This window comes from Sceloporus occidentalis, unplaced genomic scaffold (assembly GCF_023333645.1).
Source record: "Sceloporus occidentalis isolate IW3139 unplaced genomic scaffold, rSceOcc1.0.p SCAF_1, whole genome shotgun sequence".
Classification (NCBI taxonomy): Eukaryota; Metazoa; Chordata; class Lepidosauria; order Squamata; family Phrynosomatidae; genus Sceloporus; species Sceloporus occidentalis.
This window is the reverse complement of record NW_028316981.1, coordinates 136808598-136830972: the sequence shown is the minus strand read 5'-3', so window position 1 is coordinate 136830972 and position 22375 is coordinate 136808598. Positions and strand designations below refer to the sequence as shown.

The 22375-nt window shown below is 44.0% G+C and overlaps 1 protein-coding gene across 1 annotated transcript; it reads right to left on the bottom strand.

Moving 5' to 3' along the window:
- Positions 1–18308: 18308 nt before the first annotated feature.
- On the bottom strand, positions 18309–21270 carry LOC149322261 (myeloid-associated differentiation marker-like protein 2). The gene has a single exon (XM_089507920.1). The coding sequence runs from the start codon at positions 20854–20856 to the stop codon at positions 19951–19953; it is 906 nt and encodes a 301-aa protein (XP_089364046.1). The 5' UTR covers positions 20857–21270; the 3' UTR covers positions 18309–19950.
- Positions 21271–22375: the final 1105 nt, after the last annotated feature.

The following is a 22375-nucleotide window of genomic DNA, read 5'->3' as shown; positions in this document are numbered from 1 at the left end:
TTTAATGAAACATATTGAACTGCCCTTCTTTTTTGCGGTGTGGGAACCTATCCCTATTTCTTCCATGTTACATGGTTCAGGTATCAAATTTTCTGTTCAAGAAGTAATGTCTGACTCCTGAAACATGTCTACTTTGCTGATTGAGGACTTGATCACATGTGAGTTTTATACTGTAATTTTAGCAAGAGAACAGCTTTTTTGGCAATACCTGTCCCACATTTACCTCCGAACTGCTGCTGCTGTGCCTCTTTACATATATGGGAAAATCCATCAATAAGCAGCCAATCACACTGTTACCCCATTACTCCATGGGGGTGATAAGTTGCTCCCTAGCAGTCCCAATATTTGGGCAGTCAGTCTCCTCCTTTCCCCTCTCCCTTGTTATTCCCAAGCCACCTGTTGTTGCTTTTTACTTTCCCCCCAACCTTCCTCTTCTTCTTCCTTCACTAAGTCACATCCCCATAACTCTGGAATTGTATTACAAATAAAAATAAAAAACCCAAAATCATGCTGGGTAGGGCAAAGGGTAGGAAGGCAAGGTTAAGAGAAATGCAGAATACTATTGATGGCACAGAAAGCCCCAGTTGTGCTATTGCCATCCTCTTTAAATGCAGTCAGCCCTCCATATCCATGGATTTTTTTGTCCATGAATTCAAGCATCCACGGTTTGAAAATATTTTAAAAATATATAAATTACAAAAAGCAAATCTTGATTTTGCCATTTTATACAAGGGACATTGTCTTACTGTGCCACTGTATTAAATGAGGCTTCAACATCAATGGATTTTGGTATTGAGTTAGGTGGGTCCTGGAACCAAACCCCAGTGGATACCAAGGGCCCAGTCAAGACCAAGGCTTGTGTACCTGCATTGTCAGCAGAACAGTGCCAGTGGGGCAGCCCCAATAACAGAAAGCTTATCTGATAAGAATTTAAAGTCCCCACACACAAACCCTCAAATTTATCTTGAAGGCCAGCTATCCCTGTGGGATTTTTCTTACACTTTTTGTTTAAGATCTCAAAAGTCAGAAAGATTATGAGGATGAGCCAGATTTACCAGTAGCTACCCACTAAAAAGACATCAAGACACAGAAAGATGCAGGCACTCTCAATATTTATATAGGAAGCACACTATAAATAGGGAGCAGCTGCAAGACATAGGCAGGTTATAAGCTTCCCTCAGACAAGGGTGGCCAACAACCAACCTTTACCTTGGAAGAAAGCAACATTGGTGCCGTGTTCCCTGACTGATGACCTTGAATCTTTACCTGGACGTCTGACTACTCTTCTAGACAATCCTTGGGACTGCCTTCCTGGACTGAAGATGGACCTATAAATGACTTGGACCAGACTGGACTACCTATGTTTCTCAGCTGACACTGAGCCTTCTGGTTTGCTTCCCAAGGGCAAAACGGGACAGTAGATTTATGGAGCACCAGCACTCTTCAGCAGAAAGCTAAAGACCTTGTAAAATGACAAACTCCACAGTTACATAGAATGGAGCTACAATACTTAGATTACTTTATCACAGGCTGCTTTGAAGCCGGCATAAAAATGTACGGTAATAATAGTGCCTTTGGTGATACCTATCTCACAATGGATTATCTCTCTCGCTCCCTTGTCCTCCAAGTGGAGTTAGACTGTACCTTGCTATTGATGGGGAAAACCTGTCAATACACTTCCAATTGTGCTGGTATAGCACTAGTCCTTAGGTGTAATATGTTACCCCATGGCAGTTCAGGGATTGTGCAGTCATGTAGTAGCAATGTGTCCTCTTCCTCCACATCCCTCGTCTCATTCGTTAATTCAAACCAACTGTTGTTGTTGTGTACCTTCAAGTCATTCCAACTTAAGGCAACCCTATCATGGGGTTTTCTTGGCAAAATTTGTTCAGAGGAGGTTTGCCATTGCCACTCTCTGAGGCTGAGAGAGTGTGACTTGCCCAAGGCCACCCAGTGGATTTCATGGCCAAGTAGGGAATCAAATCCTGGTCTCCAGAGTTGTAGTCCAATGCTCAAACCACTATGCCATGCTGACTTATTTTTATTGAATTAAAAAAATATTTTTTTTGTTAAACCGTATTAGCACAACTCCGGAATTGCATTTTTAAAATTGCATTTAACACTCCCCCCCAAAAAAAAGCACAAATGAGAACAAGGGCAGAAGAGACCATGAGCATCCTGCTACAGTCCAGACATGCTAATGAAGGGATGTAAGCTAGGAAATTCTCCCAAACTGAAATTTATCAATGACTGGCATATGTATAAATTACAACAACAAAAACAAACAGTAGACTCTGTCTTGCTAATACTTAATTGTACCCTCCGTGGAGAGCATTGTTGACAACTACAGGTATTTCTGTTGAATAGTATGTATGCTTTTGGAATTAAAAATAATATAATATTATATGTTTTGTGGAATATAACTCATTTAGTGTTCTATCTTTTCTAATATTTAGATTCATTTTTGTGTTTTGTTTTTACCCATGAAGAAGTTCTGCTTCTTTATAGGCTGAAACACAGAGGGCTTATAAAAAGAATAAACTGTTGACCATCTGGCAGTTTGTCTCTTTTCTATTTTCCACAAAATATCTACAAAACAGTTTCTGCCTTTATTGAATATCCATTATATTTGATTGAAAGTGTGCAATAAGTGACTACAATGGTATTTTCTGCTGAACTGTATTTCATTATTGGGTTGCAATAGCATTTAATATTTATCTATATTTGATAAGTGACTTTATGGGTCTTCTCAGTGGAGTATTTATTTCAAGGGATTTATTTGTTTGTTTAATTCTGTGCTCTGCATGGTTTTAATGATCAATGGCTCCATATATCTTCTATCTTACTGATTACATTATTTTTAAAAAAATAATAAACAGTGGTCCAAGCAAACACACACACACACACACACACACACACACACACACACACACACCCCTATACAAATACTCTTCAGCTTGGATTTTATTTGAATTAGTATTTTTTAATTATTTTTGTTATAGCATATTGCTAAATTTACTTACCTTGTCAATGTACTTAAAGGTGTATTTGATCATTAGTTGCTTATCTTCTGCATCATAGGCAATGATAGCTAGTTTCTGATAGTTAACAACTGAAGTAAAAATTCACATTTGATGCCTCCTAGAATCAAAGTAATCAGGAGACATTATTGTCTCTTCAAATTCCTAGGTATGGAACATGTTTACTATCCATTGTTTCAATTTTCAACTTACACTTAGAATTTTGTGGTAAAAGCTGAAATAAAAAGGATACTTTGGACCACTTCAAGTATTTGTTAATTTGAGCGCTAGAGTTCTCATTAATAAAACTGAGAAACATGATTGATATATAGTTTTCTTACCAAACATTTTATTTGTGGGAACATGTAGGAAATCAACCCCTATTCATTGCCTTCTGTGCAAATGGTTGTTAATGTAACTGTGCTAGTATAACTAGAGTACACTAGAGACTGAAAAGAAATTTGCATTAACAGAATTTAAATGATTTTACCCAATTCATAATCTGTGAGGCTATTAATAAAAACACATTTGTATCTTTCAGTTCTCTGCCATCAAGAGCATTTTTCTTCCCCCCCCCCCTTCCTCACATTATATGTGTGTAAATGTATATGAGTAAAAATGTATGTTTCTTAAAAATGCACCCAGACACTTTAGACAGTGGCGGGGGGGGGGGGGTAGAAAAGTTGCATACATTAGGGAAATTGTGTATCTAAACATACACGGATTTCCATAAGGAAAGGAATGGGGAAAGTTTCACCAATGGATACAGAACTTGAACACTGATGGGAGGCCACAAAACACCAAAAACCGAACTGGCTGATTTTCACTTCTCTGGAGGGCACTGATTCTGTCACTATCTGGGCCTATTGACTAACTAGGGGTGTGACTGTCCACACTATGCAACTATAGTACTCCAATGTTATTTTAAATGCTATGGCTCCATTCTGTGTAATCCCGGGATTGTACTCTGTGTGTAGTGTTGTTCAGGGAAGTACACTAGAGAATTCTAAGTAGCTCAGACTACAAACCTCATAATTGCTTGTGATAGAACTATGGCAGTTAATTGTGCCATAATTCCATAACTTCCATAATTGTGGCATGGATGATTTCCAGCAGTGGGAATAGGAATGTAGTAAATCAACACTTATGTAAATGCCCCTGATTCATTTGGGCTATTCTACTGGGAACTTTGTGTTGTTGTGTGCCTTTACATCAGGGGTAGGCAACCTTTTTGAGCCGGGGGTCGGGTTGCTGTCCCTCAGACAACTGGGGGGCCAAAGCTGGGGGGCGGAGCTCCCACCCTCCAGGGCGGAGCTCCCACCCTCTGGGGGCAGAGCTCCCACCCTCGGGGCAGAGCTTCCACCCCCCAGGGGCCAGGCCACCTCCTCCTCGCCGGCCCCTGACGGGGCCCCAGGCCCTGTCAGAGGCCAGGAAAGAGCCGGCGGGGACCGTCAGCGCTGGAGGCCTCCCCCTCTTTGCCGGCCCCTGATGCCAGAGGTCCGCTGCCACCACCGGAGCCCTCCTGGAGGACCCCAGCGAAGGCAACGGGCCTCTGGGAGGCCCGCTGCTGTCGTAGGAACCCTCCTGGAGGGCCCCAGCGGAGGCAATGGGCCTCCCAGTGGCCCACTGCCGCCGCCGGAGCCCTCTTGGAGGACCCCAGTGAAGGCAATGGGCCCCTCCTGGAGGGCCCCTGCGACAACAACTAGCCTCCCAGGGGCCCGCTGCCGCCGCCGGAGCCCTCCTGGAGGGCCCCTGCAACGGCAACTGGACTCCCAGGGGCCCGCTGCCGCCGCCGGAACCTTCCTGGAGGACCCCAGCAAAGGCAACTGGCCTCCCAGGGGCCAGCTGCTGCCGCTGGAGCCCTCCTGGAGGGCCCCAGCAAAGGCAACGGGCCTCTGGGAGGCCCGCTGCTGTCGCAGGAGCCCTCCTGGAGGGCCCCAGCGGAGGCAACGGGCCTCCCAGTGGCCCGCTGCCGCTGCCGAAACCCTCTTGGAGGATCCCAGTGAAGGCAACGGGCCTCTGGGGGGCCCGCTGTTGCTGCAGGAGCCCTCCTGGAGGCCCCCTGCGATGGCAACTGGCCTCCCAGAGGCCCACTGCCGCCATCGGATCCCTCCAGGAGGGCCCCTGTGACGGCAACTGGCCTCCCAGGGGCCCGCTGCTGCCGCCGGAGCCCTCCTGGAGGGCCCCAGCGATGGCAACGGGCCTCCCAGAGGCCCACTGACACTGTCGGAGCCCTCCTGGAGGGCCCCTGCGACGGCAACTGGCCTCCCAGGGGCCCGCTGCTGCCGCCGGAGCCCTCCTGGAGGGCCCCAGCAACGGCAATGGGCCTCACAGAGGCCCGCTGCCGCTGTTGGAGCCCTGGGTGCCGCCATTTGGGGCAAAAAAATGGCGGCGAAATCTCGCCCGACCTCAGGGAAGGTCGCGCAAGATTTCGCTGCCATTTTCCCCCCAAAATGGTGGCGCCCAGAGCGGTGAAAAGCTACAACCGGCGGCGGCAGCAGGAGCAGCCGGGGGGGCGGCTCAAAGGCCTCCCACGGGCCAGAGGTTGCCAACCCCTGCTTTACGTTGTTTCTAATTTATGGCAACCCTAAAGTGAATATGTCACGGGGTTTTCTTGGCCACATTTGTTCAGATGAGGGTTTGCCCTTGCCTTCCTCTGAGGATGAGAGAGCATGACTCCCCCAAGGTCACCCAGTGGGTTTCTATGGTTGAACAGGGATTTCTAATGTCCTCATCTAACACTCAAACCACTACACCACTCTGGATTTAGCTAGAGGGTACTAGCTATTGGGTTTTTAGGAATGGCCATTTTAGTGGATGGATAATTATACTAGTGTTACTAAGTTTGGTTTTATATAAATTTTGGGTGCCATGCAATCAAAAATCATGACCCCTGACTGACCCCATCGCAAGCCGCCATTATCCCAAGAGCGAGCCGACCACGTAGCCAGCAAGCTTGCTAGGCTTGGTCACAGGAAAAAAAGGTACATTTTAAACCTTAAGCAAGCAGTTTTGGGAGTTGCCCTACAAGTTTCGCAGGCTACCCAAAGAAGAGAGGGCAATAGAGGTAGCCTCCTTCCTAATGAGCGAGTGATTGTCTTAACAACTCTGCCATCAAGATATTTATCCCCTTCTGAAAAGTGCCAGACCTCTTCTTTGTGTATCCATTGTGTAAGTTTCAGCTTAGACAAAAGATAGCCATCAAGACCTTTGTTCGCCTGGTAGCCATAGCCTGAGGATATGTTCAGGGGTATAAAAGGACCCCGATTCCAGCCCTCATTGGGCTTGTAGAGCAGAAGTTCCAGGCCTGATTTCTGGGCTTGTAGATTCAGTTCCGATCCTGAGTTCCTTGCTTGTAGAGCATCCTGCTCCAAGCTTGCATTCCCTGAGCATTTTGCTCTACTGAAATCACTTGAGCGAAGCCAAGCTCACTGTCACCGGGCCTCTTATTAGCTTTGCCCGCCGGAACTCAGCTCTTAAGCCACCACGGTCGCCGCTTGCTTTCCCCGTTCCCCGCGGCCGTGTTTCACCATCCACCATCCCTCACATCCGTCGCTTTGGAGAAGACTCCTAAGGTAATTATCCCAACAGTGCCTCTATCCTTTCTCCTTTACTCCCAGACTCTACCCCTCCCTTGCTTTAGCATTGAATGTGTGTGTGCGTGTATGATCCCTTTTGTTGTGTGGCTTTAATAAATGTTTATATTTTTATTGCAACTCATTGGCATTGAAGTCTCAGTTTCTTGGGGTTGGACTAGATGACCTCTGGTATACACATAGGGACACGATCCGTTGCGTGCATTGTTAGGACACGCCTCTCGTAGTATTTGAGCTAATTAAAATTCCCCTAATTCGATCCTTCCTAACACTAGGATCCAATGAGAACTATGCAGACTTCCAGATATTGCTGAATTGCCGCTCCGAGGAATGCTGAGAGCTGCAGTCCAGCAACAGCAATTTAATTCTCACTCCAGCTCTAACATATCTGCTGCCAAATGTATTAACATACAAAATAATTTAACATCTGCTAATATACTATTGTTGTAACACCTTAAGCCTCACTGAACACTCTGCAGTATAAAGACATCTGGGATTCATTAACATCAATCACTGGAAGCAGTATGCTAGTAGTTCATTTCTCTTGACCTTTCAGGGAGTAAGCTACAATCAGGTCTGAATGGAAGCCATGTTTATGTCGCCTTTTCCAGCTGTTGGTTCATAACATTCCACACATGCTTCTCTTGCCTTTTGTTTGATCCCACTCTCCTTGGAATTGTGCTGTTGATACAAAATTTAATTTTGAGGAATGTATGTGGCATAGCTGAAACTATCAATGGCACTTTTAAAGGAGAGAAAGATATAAAGATCATGACAGGTGTAAGGGAAAGCTATGTTAATTCCCATTTTAGAGTTCGTGAAATTTTCACTCAGCTCCCTGCAGAGTTTTTTTCATATCTCCCCTACCACCACCACCACATCAATATGGTCAACAGGTTTAGGAGTACACATACTGGCAATGTGACAATTGACTGAAAGACTTCCATACAGAAATGACAATGGGTTTCTGGCATGTCAGGCAGAAGTTATAAACTGGAGACTCAGGATGACTGCTGAAAATAGCAAATAGGTGATCTGGTGCCCTATGGATGTTTATGGATTGTAGACAATGCAGACAATATCTCTGGTATTGTGTACTTCTGCTTTAAGTCTGTCCAATTCCCACAAGCTACATACAAAATTCAGGGCCCATCTTCTGCATGGCAGATAGAGAGAAACTAATGGGTTGTGTGGTATGTCAACATGGAGGAGAACAGTTGTGGTGCATATATTAATTTAAGGTATTTATTGGGAAAACCATAAAAATATGGTTTCCAAAAATTGATATAGACACAAAAATATTTCAACTTATTTAAGAAAATCACTTACATTTTCTGTGGAGATTTGCTTTTATGTTGTTCTCAAGAAGTGACATATCCAGTTCCTCTTGTTTTGCTGATGGAGATGTTTTTCTTAGATTTTATCCAAACCAAGGTTTCGAATTATCCTTGTAATCAAATCACTGCTGATTCAAATGATTTTTGCAACACCCTTTTTTAGTTTCTTTCAGTCCTCCCATGTCACACAGAATTGTTTTGAAAATTTTGCTAGTGCTCAGTTAATTTAGGGTAGTTCCCCAATTGTCATAATGCACAGGTCCATCAGGAATGTTCAGAAAAAGCAAAGCTGACTCAGCATAGACATGTTTCCAAGAGTTGTGCTGAGTGGTAACAGTAGCACTAGCAGCAATACATAACTTTCATTCATTCCAGATACCTGCCACTGTCACAGAGAAGCCCATTTAGGTGTAGTGAGGTGGTTGCCAACCATGTCTTTCCAGATGTTGTACAGGTCTCAGAATCCCTGAACACTGGCTATACTGTCTGGTATTCCTGGGACTTGAAAATCTGGCATATCTGGGTACCCAAGTTTAGGAAGTAGTGGTATAGAGCAATGGTTCCCTACTTTTGGTCCTCTAGATGTTTTGGACTTAATTTCACATCAGTTCTGACAGTTGGCCTAGTTGGCTGGGGATTCTGAAGTCCAAAAAAAATGGAGGACCAAAGGTTGGGAATCATTGGTGTAGAAAAGGAGTGACAGGAACCAGATGCATCCCAGTTTCCATCCCAGTAGAAAATCCATTTTGTCTAAACACTCTCCAGCCTCAGAGGGGAGGGCATCCATCAGAAAGGGAAGAAAATAATAATACCTGTGGCATCCATAGAAATTCCACTTCTAGTAACCAAAAGGGAGCCCTCAGACACTACACACCACTACCGGCTGCACAATACAGGGATTCAGACACAGAGGACCTTGGCCACAGGCAGCCTCAGTCCTGCCAAAGTTACAATAAACTACATATTGTTGCAGAGCCTGTCAACATTAATGTTTGGGACTCAACTTCTCAGAATCTCCCATCTGGACTGGGGTTTTTAGAAAAGGAACTTTCAAAGTTCTACAATAGACAGAGAGTATGTGAGATTGCCAACAAACAAGGCTTGACAGTGGTGCAGCCTGGATGTGAGGTCACACACACTTTTCAGATGTTGCCAGTTCTTCAGATCTGAAAAGGAGCCAGTTGCCACAGGCTATGACCAGTCTCTCCGCACAAGAACACAAAGAACCCAGACACATGGTGGCTCCAGAGCCTGTCCCCAAACAAACCCATGCACTTCCCCCCCTTATAAAGAAAGGATAGGAATGGTGCAGTCCTCAGATGTTAATGGACTGCAATTTCCATCAGTCCAAGCCACCTTGTTAGTGGTTGCAGTTCAGCAACATCTTGATATAGCAATTCCCACCCCTGCTATAAAAACACATAAGACTATATCTAGCATTACTGAGACACAGTTTCTTATGGGGGAGGAGCCAACATGATGGTGGTGTTAAGATTGTTAGAATTCTGACAGGCCACTCAAAGAACGGGGTTAGAGAGTGTAACAATATTAACTGAGTACATATTATTCAGCATAGTGTAGTGGTTTGACCATTGGACGATGACTCTGGAGATGAGAGTTTAAATCCTTGCTCAGCCATGGAAAGCCATAGGGTGAGTTTAGGCAAGTCACTCTCTCTCAGCCTCATAGGAAAGCAAAGTAAACCCCCCTCTAGACAAATCTCGCCAAGAAACCCTTGTGATAGGCCTGCCTCAAGGTCACTATAAGTCAAAAACAACTTGAAGGCAAATAACAACAGTCCTCTTCCCTCTAACATATGTTAGCAGTCAAGGGCAGACAATGTCCAAGATCTATATCCCCACAAATACTTCCATGACCTTTGGCAAAGATGGCCAGCAAGCTGAGCCATAGAGCATTCAGTGGATGTGCAGCATGGGGGTGCAGGGCAGGTGGGGGAGGGGGCTAGAAATGTGAGCTACCAAGCAAAGGAAGGAGCAGACAGAGCACAGACACTATTTTACTTATTGATTTATTTCATAAAGACACTGGCAGGGAAGTGAGTATTAATATGTTAATATGGGTGGCCAAATGTCAACTGTCATCCATGCACACTTGCCAATAGCTGCTATATGAAGGGCAGTAGAGGAAGGGCAAGAGAGAGTCCTGTCCCTTCCTCAGCTGGGCCAACCACTGTCAGAAAAAGGAAGGAAGAGTGTTCAAGAGAATGTAAAGTAAGTGATGGAAGGTGAGAGTAAGTGGTAGAAGAAGAGGAGAAAGTGACAGAGTGAAGGTTTGTAAGCGTGAAGATGAAGGCGTAGTAATCGCAGGGAATGGGGAACTGGAAAAGAAAAGTAAGTAGTAATAAGGGGGAAGAGGTTTTAGAAGGAATTTGAAGGAAAGAGAAGGAAACAACAGAGGATCAAAGATAGTTAAGATGAGAAGGAAAGAAGCAGGAGATGGTTAAGAAGTAAAGCAAGGAATAGGAGAAGGGAAAGATGTAGAAGGGAAATATAGGAGTGGGGAAAGAAAGTGATCATAGAGTAATATTCCCTATATAAAAACGTATTATTTTAATGATGGGTTATCTCTCAATATATCATTATTACTATTTTCTCTTTTTGAATCCCCATTGTAAGTATGTTAATGCATCGAGTATGTAAGTGTGTTATTGTGTATGTTTGGTGTTTGTATATTTGATTGTCTGTTTTAAGTTTCAATAAAATTATTAAAAAAAAAAAAGAAAGAAAAAAAAAGAAAAAGGAAGGCAAATGGGACCTGACTGATTTTGGACCAACCTGAACCCTTTTGGACCCTGTGCTTCCCATTCTCCCTTGCTGATGGCCCCTTCTCCCTACAGGACAGTACCATCAGAGGAGAAGTGCCAGGCACCTACTTACCTACCTATCAAAGCAGAGGTGAACTTCTGGCTACTTCAGTTTTTTATTTTATTTAATTGTTCTGGCATTTTGCCATTCTTTGCAGCCCCTAGTATAGAGTGTCCTAAGGACAGAAAATTCGCCCCTGGATCCCTCAATAGTTTCCCACTCCTGAATTTAAGGAAATACAAAGAATGCTGAATTTCGCTACTTTTTATTGTAGAAAATGGTGCTGGTGTTTTCTACCTGCTTCTGAAAGGGAAGAAAGCACCCTGACAACATATTTTCCTCTCACCCATCACCCTTTTTATCCATTATCAGTGGGTGGGTGGGTGGGTTGGAATGAAGGCAAGGAGGAGAGTTTTGACCATTCACCATCATTATCTGCTCCTCAAATTCTTTGGCATATGTGAGTGGGCTCTTGTAGGTAAGCAGGTGTTGTTTCCAGAGTGGCTGCAGTTCCCAAAATTTAAACCCAAATAGAGAGATGTTAGCAAAGCACATATGAGGAAGGTACAGACCATGTGTGAGAAGGCAGGTTGTTTGTTGGCCAAGTCCACCTTCTGTGTGCAGAGCTCTTCCCTGTGCTGTGCAAATTGCTCTCTCTTTTTGAATTACCATCACTAGAGTCCATCGCTGTTGTGAGATCCAAGTTTGCATGACTTGTGACCTCTCATCTAAGCTATAGTCTAACTCTACCTGTAAGAAGTCTATATACCAGAGGTGGGGTGATGTTACAGAGCATTTGGTTATCTCACATCACAAGTTCCATTGTTCTGGGGTGAGTATGACAGATGGGGATGACATCTTTGCAGCATTTTGTTTTCTCTTTCTGCTGAGTTACCTGGGGACAGCACTGGCTACACCAACACTTGACCACATTGACCCCAGAACAGGGTGGTAGGGGTACTTCAAGCTTCCCCTAAGAAGCTTCCCCTAAGACTGGTCTAAGTGGCTGTACCCCCTGGAAATTATCAGGCAACAAGGGACCACCAAAATTCCTGTGTAGTTGAAACTCTCATGTATGATCAGTCTGAAGTGTACTAAATCAGGGGTTCTCAAATTTTGGTGCTCTGTATGTTTGGGGCTTCATCTTCCAGATTTCCTTGCTACTGCCCGTGCTGGCTGGATTTCTGGGAGCTGAGGCCAGTGTTGAGTTCCCCACCTTAAAAACAGTTTCAGGGGCTCTGAGCATCTGTGTTTTGTAGAGCCCTATTTGTCCTCCATCACTCATGGTGGCTGGGGGATTCAGGGAATGACAGGCTGAAAAAAAACTTTCTAAGCACTCTAGTTTCTTTGTTTGTTTGTTTGATGAAACCCTAGTATCTTCCTGAGCACATCACAGCAGACCACCAAGAGATGTCGGTATTAGCAGATAGAGGGAGATCCACCAGGGGGAGCACAATGTAGCCTTGCAAAAGGGCACTATCTAAGTGAAGTGTGTTCTTTTGGGGGAAAGACCATCTAGAATTTGGTTGGATAGTACTCTTATGATAGTACAGTAATGTCTGTACTTTTATGAGCTATAGTGGGCCATCTGTCTGTTTGCAGTACTCTCTCAGCTGGCATGGTCAGAGTGTATCGAAGAAACAGGCAGGTCATAATTTTTTTGAAATAGAAAAACAATGGCAATTTTTAAAATACATGTAGCTTTCCCAAACCAATCAGGGACCTTACGGAAGACAAAAAGGGGGTGAGGCTTTGTCCCATCATCTAATAAATACATGAGCTGAATTCAGGAAGCAGGAAGGAGGGGGAAGGGGAGACAGTATCAGACATTTATTGTTCTACTTTTGTTCCACTAACCTCAGAACTGACTTTATGAAAGGAGGAGGAAGAGCTCAGTACATCAATATAGTTCCTCTCTGACATGCTGCCTTCCCTTCATCTAACCTGGAATGAGGGCATGGAGTGTTAGAAGGAGGCACTATTCTCAAAGCCAAGGAGATTTGTTTTGGTTTTTTATTCCCATTTTTATTTCTCTCATCGTTTAATGCTATTGCCGTGGGCAAAGCGATGATGATGGCAACACTAATTTCCAGACTTTGTACCCTGCATCCTGCTTACTGGGAAGGAGATTCTGGGAAGGTCAGATTTTGTTATCGCACTACACTCTCTTAAAACATTGCCATTCCGCTTTAATTGCTCTGGCTGCCACCTGTTGCATTCTGGGATTTGCAGTTTAGGGAGGGGCATTTAAGAATATTCAGCCAGAGAATTCTTAGGCCTCACTGAACTACAAACCCACAATGCAACAGGAGGCAGTCAGAGCAGTTAAAGTGGAATGGCAACACTTTAAGAGTGTAGTAGTGCGATAATCTCATTAATTTTAAAAATACATGACTGGAGTGTATTTTGACTGATCAGTGTGGAGATCATATAAATCTTTGGCAGGCCAGGAGGTGGATAGTGGTATAAGTCTGATACTAAAGTTGAGGTTAAAAATACCCCAAAATCTTGAATGTGTGGTTAAAATGCCAGCTGTATACCAATGCTATCTTAGCTGCAGAGTTATGGAGCATGATAGGATAGAGGCCAGGAGAGCATCAAAAGGGTGGTCTGATAGGGATCATAGAATCATAGAATCATAGAATCATAGAGTTGGAAGAGACCGCAAGGGCCATCCAGTCCAACACCCTGCCATGCAGGAAATCCAAATCAAAGCATCCCCGACAGATGGCCATCCAGCCTCTGTTTAAAGACCTCCAAGGAAGAAGATTCCATTACACTCCGAGGGAGTTTGTTCCATTGTCGAACAGCCCTTACTGTCAGGAAGTTCCTCCTAATGTTCAGGTGGAATCTCTTTTCCTGTAGCTTGCATCCATTGTTCCGGGTCCTGTTCTCTGGAGCAGCAGAAAACAAGCTTGATCCCTCCTCAATATGACATCCTTTCACATATTTAAACAGGGCTATCAGGGCTAGCCCTGGGATGGGTGAGTTTGAATTTGTATCTTGGCAAAAAAGGCATTTCCCAATAATCTGTCATGCATGCATACTCTACTAAGGGTCAAAACAGACTGGCAAGCTGCCCCTTCGGAAGATAGATTGGTGAACACACACTGCAGTGAACACACACCGCAGTCCCAATCTGATTTGAAGCCAGCTGGCAAAAAGCTGGCTTTTCGTGCCCCGCTGCGCCTGTAAGATGGCTTCAAGATGCTCCGGCAGTGTGTGGCATCTAAGCGCTGCACCACTGGAGCGTCTTGAAGCCATCCACATCTGGCGGCTGCTCAGCTTCCAGGTGGCTTCTAGGGACCTTATCACACATGGGGGGGTGGTTGGTTTGCAGCTCAGATCCGCAGTCACTCCTGTTCTAGCAATGCAAAGCGTGATGTTTTTTCACACCAGATCCAGAGTCACTCCTCTCTAGCAATTCGGATTGAGGTTAAAACATCATGTTTTTCCACACCTGGTTGCCTTGCTGTTGTCCTTCCGAAGTGAGGGGCAAGCAAAGTCAGTTCGATTCCAAGCAAGTCACATGATGCAGACTCAAGCAAAGGGGAGTGAGTGCACATTGTATTACCACACCAGAGCATACTGTGAGGGGTCAACGATTTGAACTGCCCCCCTTGCACATTCTCAGTGGGGCTGTGGACGCTGTACTCCTTCCCTGCCCCCTTCTTAGCTGTCATCCTTCATCGGGGTCTAGGAGAAGGCAGGGGATGATGGGATAGCTCGCTGGGAGTTGCTGGGGCCAGGATCAGGATGCAGGAGTAGTCAGGGGATGATGGGATAGGTGGCTGGGGGTTGCTGGGGCCAGGATCAGGATGCAGGAGCAGTCAGGGGATGATGGGTTAGGTGGAGAGGGGGCGAGATGGGGATGCAGGAGCAGTCAGGGGATGATGTTAGGTGTTAGGGTGAGGGAGAGGAGCACATGGTCTAGGAGAAGGCAGGGATGATGGGATTGGTGGGAGGCTGAAGGAGTGGAGCAAATCGGGGTCTAGGAGGATGCAGGGGACGCAGGGGATGATGGGATCGGCTGGTTGGCAGAGAGGAGGAGATGGCATGAAGGAGGAGGAGGGGGATGACGGAGCAGGACGCAGGGGCCAAGGGGGGTGGCATCGGAGTGCTTTTCCACACCAGAACAAATCGCAGTGCAATCGAAGGCAGCCTGGAAGCGAATTCTCTGAAGCCACTTTTTTTCAGTTTTAACCAAAATGAGGGGTGACTTCAGAAACGCTGCTGAAGCAATTCGCAAGGGGCTCCCATAGAAATCAATGGTGTCTGATAAAACAGCCCCTTTATGAGGTGAAACCGCATCGTTGGAAGTGCAGTCACTTCGGAAGTGAGCTGGAACTGAGCTACAAAACCACCCAAAAGCTCTGTGTGATATACTCTAGGTGTCATTGTGATGTGCAGCATGTAAATGCTGCATGCCAATGATGCCCTGAAGGTATACTTTGGGGGTTGTCTGTTCAGCCCCTAAGATAATTTTTCATGACCCCCTTTCCACACCACACAATTGATTTTATTTTTCTCAAGGATTAGAAATTTGGAAGAAAAGGAAGCTTGAAGCGTTGGTTCAGTTAGAAATTAAGGGAAGAACAGGATGTTCTGCAATGTGATGAAATGTTGTTCATCTCCAGAATCACTTTATTATCCATTCAGATTAGTTCTAAGGCCTCATATTTTGCCTCATGCTGATTTCACACTTAATTTTTCTTCTTCTTTTCAACTGCGAGAACAAGAAATTATTTTTTTTTAAAGACATCTCAGGATTAGGAAGCTCTGGACCTATTCATTAGAAACGTTTTGCAGTTAAATTGCAACTAAATTCATCATTCAGATTTAATTTAGTCTGTTTTCAGGAAGTTTCCCAATATATTACAGGCCAGGCTTCAATGCACAAATATTCCAATTTGACATTACTTTAACTGGCGTGGCTCAGTACTATGGAATTCTGGGAATGTAATTTGTTGTGGCATAAGAGATCTCTGGCAGAGAAGGCTAAACTGCTATTCCCAGAATCCCATAGCATTGAGCCATGGCAGTTAAAATGGTATCAGCCTGGATTATTTTTGCTGTGCAGATGCAGCCTAGGATTGACACCTTTTTACCTGGCAGATTACAGACCACTCAACCATTCAGTGACCCAATGGAGCAAAACAATCTGACCCTTTCAATAATTAAAATCAAGAACCGAAAACCGGGTCAATAATGGTTACTTGCAATTGTTACTATGGCAGGTAGCATTCCCTGGCTTTCCATTCTGCTTTGCATGGGAACCTGGTCATCTAATAGCTGCTTTCTCTTTCCTGAATCTAGCTCAGTGCACAGGGACTTCTGGAAAAGACAGACTCAAGGTGATAATTAATCAGTGTGAAACACATTGATTCCCAATAGGATTTTCATCTGATGCCGAGCTGCAGTGTTTATGCTTGTTAGCATTCCCTCCTTACCTCACATTATTTGGGGTACAAATATTTTGTTATATTTTGTTATAATAGCAGTTACAGAGAGGCCAAAAAGCATAAACCTGGAAAGGTCATGATGACCTTTTAATGAGTGGTCACATAAACCTGAGGGTATGTAAGGATTCATATGCAGTGAATCTTGCTGCTTCCCAGCCTACTCCCATGTGCATTTCCTCTTGAAGGTTACAGACAAAGAAGTCTGTAAGCCTAAAGCATTAAGCCAATCTTTCTGCTAGCCCCCATGGTATTTTCCCACACCCCCTCCTGTCTTGAACTCCCTGAAGTTGTCCTGACTTTATCACTACTTGATTAAATCAATGTCACTGCCATCAACCCAAAATATTCTTTTTGTAACTCTGAAGTTAAAACCATCAACCAGGTGGGAATCCCATTATTTCTGGGATTCCTGGAAAAATCAGTTCCAACTGCCTCGAGTCAGGTTTGGCCCATAAATACCCCTGATTGGGCACTCCTATTTTGCTCCAGTTTAGAATGAGACAGAAACTCTGACAGATTCAAGCCTGGCCCCTTAGTACTGCTGTCTGTGCCAGACAGCAAGCAGACTAAGGGGCTGTGCAGACCGTTGGGAAAGGCTGGCCTGGGGGCAGATTTGGGGTGTGGGGTCCACATGACGCATGCCCCGGCTCAACCTCAGGTCGGCATGATGCTGCATGCTACACCACATGGCGTCGTGGCGCTCCTGTGGCACTGCATCTAGATGATGCAGTGCCCTTTCCAAGGCACAAAAAGGCCAGATCGGGGGCATGGAGTTCAGTTGCTGCGGCCCCAATCTGGCAAAGATGGAGGTGGCTGCAGGCTGCTCCTAAGTCACATTTAACTCCCAGCTTCCTCCCAGACTAGAGCCTGGCTTCTGGAACAGGTAAGCATTGCCCACTGCAATCCTTTAATTTAATATCGACTACTAACTTGTATATTGTAGTTCTTGTGTGTGTATAAGTGCTTCGTGTGGATGTTGACATCCTTGTAGTTGTTCAGATAATAAAATTGAGTTGTACTTAGTACTCTGCAGTTCTAGCCTTTCAGAACCAGTAAAAATAGGCTTGTACCCTGGCTAGTGTTCCCTGTGATCCTCTCTCTGCTCCCTATTGAGCTAAATCAATTCCCCCACAGAATATAATTTGTGGAACCTTCCCTGGACACTAGGTTTTTTGGTAACATCTTCCAACATTACACAATTTTAAAGAGGGCTAAATGTGTAACCTCTGGTTTATGCTACATAAATGCTGGGATTATGTTTAGGAAGAGGAGATGGTTCATGTGTTTGGGCACAGGCCTTTAACAACTGGTAGATGGTGTAGGATAAATGCAAGGATAGGAATGTGCCATAGGTATAGGTGTAACTTCCCACATGTACAGTTGGCCCTCCATATCTACAGATTCTGCATCCACAGATTCATCGAATAATGGTTCAAAAAGACTAAGGAGTTTATCAGACAACGGAAATTGGAAGTATAATCCAATGGCAATCCGAACGCAATCATGGGGTTTAACGTTATTGCGTGATAGACTACAACACACTATTTCGGGCAATGGGAAGTCAGTCCGAACGCAATCATGGGGATTCACATTATTGCGTGATAGACTACCGCACGCAATTTCGGGCAATGGCAAGCTATTTTCGGACAATGGGAAGTCAGTTCGAACACAATTCGAATTCACGTAAATTCGCTGAAATAGCGAATTCATGTGAATGTGTTCCGGCCCCACTTTCTTTTCATTCGAAATTAAGAGAAATTCCTCCTGTGTGATAAACTCCTGTCATACACACACACACACACACACATCCAAAAAGCAAATCTCAGTTTTTCTGTTTCTCATAAGAGATGCCATTTTACTACCCCATTGTATATTGTGAGACTTGATCCATGGATTTTGGTAACCATGGGATGGGTGGGTCTTGGAATCAAACCCCAGTGAATATCAAGAGCCTACTGTATGTAGTTTAGAACTGTTAAAGAAAACTCTGGATACATTTGCTGATCAGCCATTTTTATTTAGAATTGGAATCAAACCTTTCTATTCACTATGCAAACATTTAATATAACATTTTTGAATCAACAACATGCTTTTGCTTATACATGGCTTGAGATAAAAAGGTGAAAATCATGGTCCATAGTGTAAGAAACCAACAAGCTCCCCCCTTTTTTCTTTTCTTTTCTTTTTTAACAACACAATGAATTAGGCAGCTTTCTTCTCTTCTGGGAACCCAGAATCAATATATTCTGGAGTCAGGTCTGCCAAGAAGCACTTGGCTAGATTTATTAAAAAGTTACACATGTTTTCTTTGCATTACAGAAGACCAAGACAACCCAAGCCATGTTCTGAATTATGAAATAATGTGCAACTTACATGATGCCAAAGTTCTTAAAGAACTAAATGATGTCTATTGCCTAATTCTTGAAAACACAACAACCACAGCAATTTGTCTAAATTAATACACTTTGGTTCAAAAATGTGGCTTTGGTTCAAAAGTGTGGCTTTGGTTCAGAAGTTTGGCTTTGGTTGAAAAGGCGAATGTCTTGCATGTAGTCAAGTTTCTACAGGCAGTGAGGCATCCCAGACACTTGAAGGACCACTGAGGAAACCAACCTGGAAATACAGTCTGCCCACCTTATCCACAGATTAAAGAATCCACAGCTTGAAAATATTCAGAAAATATATAAATTCCAAAAAGCAAACCTTGATTTTGCCATTTTATAGAAGGGACACCATTTTACTACCCACTGTATTTAATGGGACTTGAACACCCATGGATTTTAGTATCTTGGGCTGGTCCTGTAACCAAACCCTAGCAGATATCAATGGCCTGCTGTAGTTGTTCCACAGGCTAGGGCAACCTTTCCTACACCATTCTTAGTTACAAGCTTGGTGGTACAGTCAGCTCTTCATATCCACAGATTCTATATCCATGGATTCAACCATCCACGACTTGAAAAAATTCCAAAAGGATTTCGGAATTTTATATAAGGGATACCATTTTACTGTGCCATTGTATATAATGGGACTTGCGCATCCATGGATTTTGGTATCAACTGGGGGTGGGAATCCTGGAACTAAACTCAGCTGATACCAAGGGCCCACTGTATTTTTTTCACTTCTCAGACTGTACATGCATAAAGAAATTGTTACTATTCTCATGGTCTGGAGGAGGTTCTCAATCTCCATATTTCCATTATTCTTATAATATTTTCCCCTTCCCTTTCTTCAGAAATTATTTATTTATTTATTATCCCATCTTTCTCCTTGAATGAGACTGAAGGTGGAAGAAGCTTCTGGCAGAATCTATCAGGTTTGCAAATCAACTTTAATAAAAACCCAGTTATTTTTCATATATGTTCTTCCTAGCTGGGATGCTTTTCTATATCTGCTGCAACTCTAAACTACCAATTCTTAGATACACATTAAGGATCCAAAACCTATTTCCACACCAATCCTAGGCTTCAGAGAACTTGTTTGCCTATGCAGCTATTGTCGTAGTACACCTATATGTATTGCAGTTGTGGGCGAGAAAAAGTCTTTTCTTCTTTTCTTTTTTCCTTACCAAACCATCTCAAGTCCTCCCACCCCCCACCCCCCATGGACTGGCCTGTTCACAACTATTCTTTTTTCGAGCATTATTTATTGTCAACATTTTCCGTCAATGACATTGTAATCCATTATGATTTTTGTGGCATCAGGGCTGGGTATTAAGGGTGTGAGACAAAGCGGATACGCTGCGAGTACGCTAAATCTACAATATAAAGCACTAGGTTTACATATGTGAACACTGCAATGACCACTTGGCTGTCCCAGGGGCAGGAGCCTCTGGAGCATTGATATGGACGATGTGGAGTGCCATACTTAGGGTCAAAGCAGAACACTGGCCAGATCACTGCAGCACTTACATACATCAGGACAGCTCCAAATGTGTAAATGACCACAAAGCGCTCAAAGGGGCACTTCACCATCGCTGTTCTTCCTGTGACGCTGAGCACCACCACCACTACAGTCACAACAAAACAGAAGCTGTAAACGGCCACACACCACTGGGTAGCCACATACATATTGTACTGGCTGCCATTCACCAGAGCTCCAAAGATAATGCAAGCTACAAAAGCCTGGACAATTTTCAGGAGGCCAGATACTGTGGCCATGTAGCTGGTTACTTGTCCTGGTTTGGCCCTAGTGAGAAATACCTCTGTGGCATATGCAAAAAACAGAAGCCCCGCAAAGACACTGGCAGATATGCGGAAGTCTCTCACCTCACATCCATTGGAATAGCAGCTGAATGGGACATACAGTGGGTAGATCACTGCAGCTGTAATGGACATGAGAGTAGCCAACATGGCAAAAGCAGCTGTGAAATTCCCCCAGGAGATACTCAGACAACTGTGAAGGCGGGTGAACTCACAGATGATGATGAAGATTGTGACAGCAAAGCAGAAACACCAGACAGACATGCAGAAGGTGCCATAGGCCATGGTGAATTCTCCTCGGTGGGCCACAAGGCTGAACGTTGTACATCCAAATGCTGCCTGCAACAACCGAGCAATTCCCACCTTCGAGGTCACTGCACCCATATTAAGGTGTGTCCCTCCTGAGCTCTCCATCATTGGTTCAGAACCACCTCGTGTTCCTTTTGTGGTTGGATGTGGTCTTCCTGATTTTGAAGTGCCACCAACAACAACCAACCTGATGCTGGATGACTAAGCAGGAGCTGTTGCATGAGTAAGTTCCATATTCCTCCACTAGTCTCTTTGCTGGCTGGCTACGTATGCCGCAGAGCATGCATTTCTGGTAGGTTTTTAAGAGAGACTTGCTTCCGCAGTAAGATTATTGACCTGCCTTTCTTGTACACTGCAGTTATGATCCATCAATTGGGCAGCTTTGCTGGGGTCTGCGTGCTGAGTGCTCCTTATGCATTCCTGTCACTGTCTCTTCTCTCACTCCACTTCAAGTGATCACTTTCTCCCAAATGACGACTAACAGGCCATTTATTTTGTCTCAGCTAGGCAGCTGTAACCCTCCGCTACATTGCTGCAAGGAGCCAGTATATATAAATAGGAAGCTGTATTAATAGACTTATCTGGAATGGAATGAACTGCGTAGTCTGAGCAATAATGGTGTGCTGGCTTTAGTTTCACTCAGGGTTGTTTCATTAATTTCTGGTTTAGAAAACCAATTTAAATTATAAAAACCAATTTAAACTATGTAAGATTAGAGTCCCAGGAAAAAAAAATAAGGGCGAAGGAGTGGGGGAAGATGTGCTTCTCAAATACACAGACAGTGTTTATATTTGTCTCTTGTCAAACTGATTATGTATGTACATAATATGGTTTAGCATGGTTGATGGATGAAGGAGCCATGATGCTGTACATGCAACTAGAGACTGCACATACAACTAGAAAAGCAAACTCAAAAGAACTAGTCCCTACTGTTTCCACCAGATGCCAAAGAAGGTATCAGGCTAGATATTTGTTTATTCAGTTCAGCATTGTCTCATACTGTCCAACTATCCTGATATGGCAAGGACAGTCCCAGATATTCTTCTGTCATCCCACTTTTCACGTTACTTTAAAATGTTATGATTTCTCCCTCCTCTTCCTACTTCCCCCTTTTCCCTCAGCTTACTTTCTTTACTGCAAACTAAGCTCAAAGTGCAACTGAGCAATGGAGATACGAGGAGAGGAGATGGAATCTTGCCCTTGCTAGGAGGCTCAAGGGATTATTCAGGGGTTATTCAGAAAGTGAAAATAATCCCGGTAGCATGTGGATTGAATCTTTGTTGTTCACATGCATTTAAAATGTGCCTGATTAAGTTGGGAATGGCTGCCAAACACCCCCCCCCACACACACAAATCCCAGGATAATCAATCTTGTTTTTTTCCCTAAGTTTTCCTAAAAGATTTGCATTGTCAGCTGTGTGAATAACTGATGCAAATAGACACGGGATAAACCAGGATAATACTCTGCATGCCTTGAACATGTTTTGAATACATCTACATCATCAACTCCATCTTTATTCAAGTGCTAACACTTGTGAGCACAGAACTTACAGAGATGCGCAGAGATGCAGTTCAAAAAAAGTGTGAACAACAAAACTGAATTGCATAAATGAGATTATTCACATAG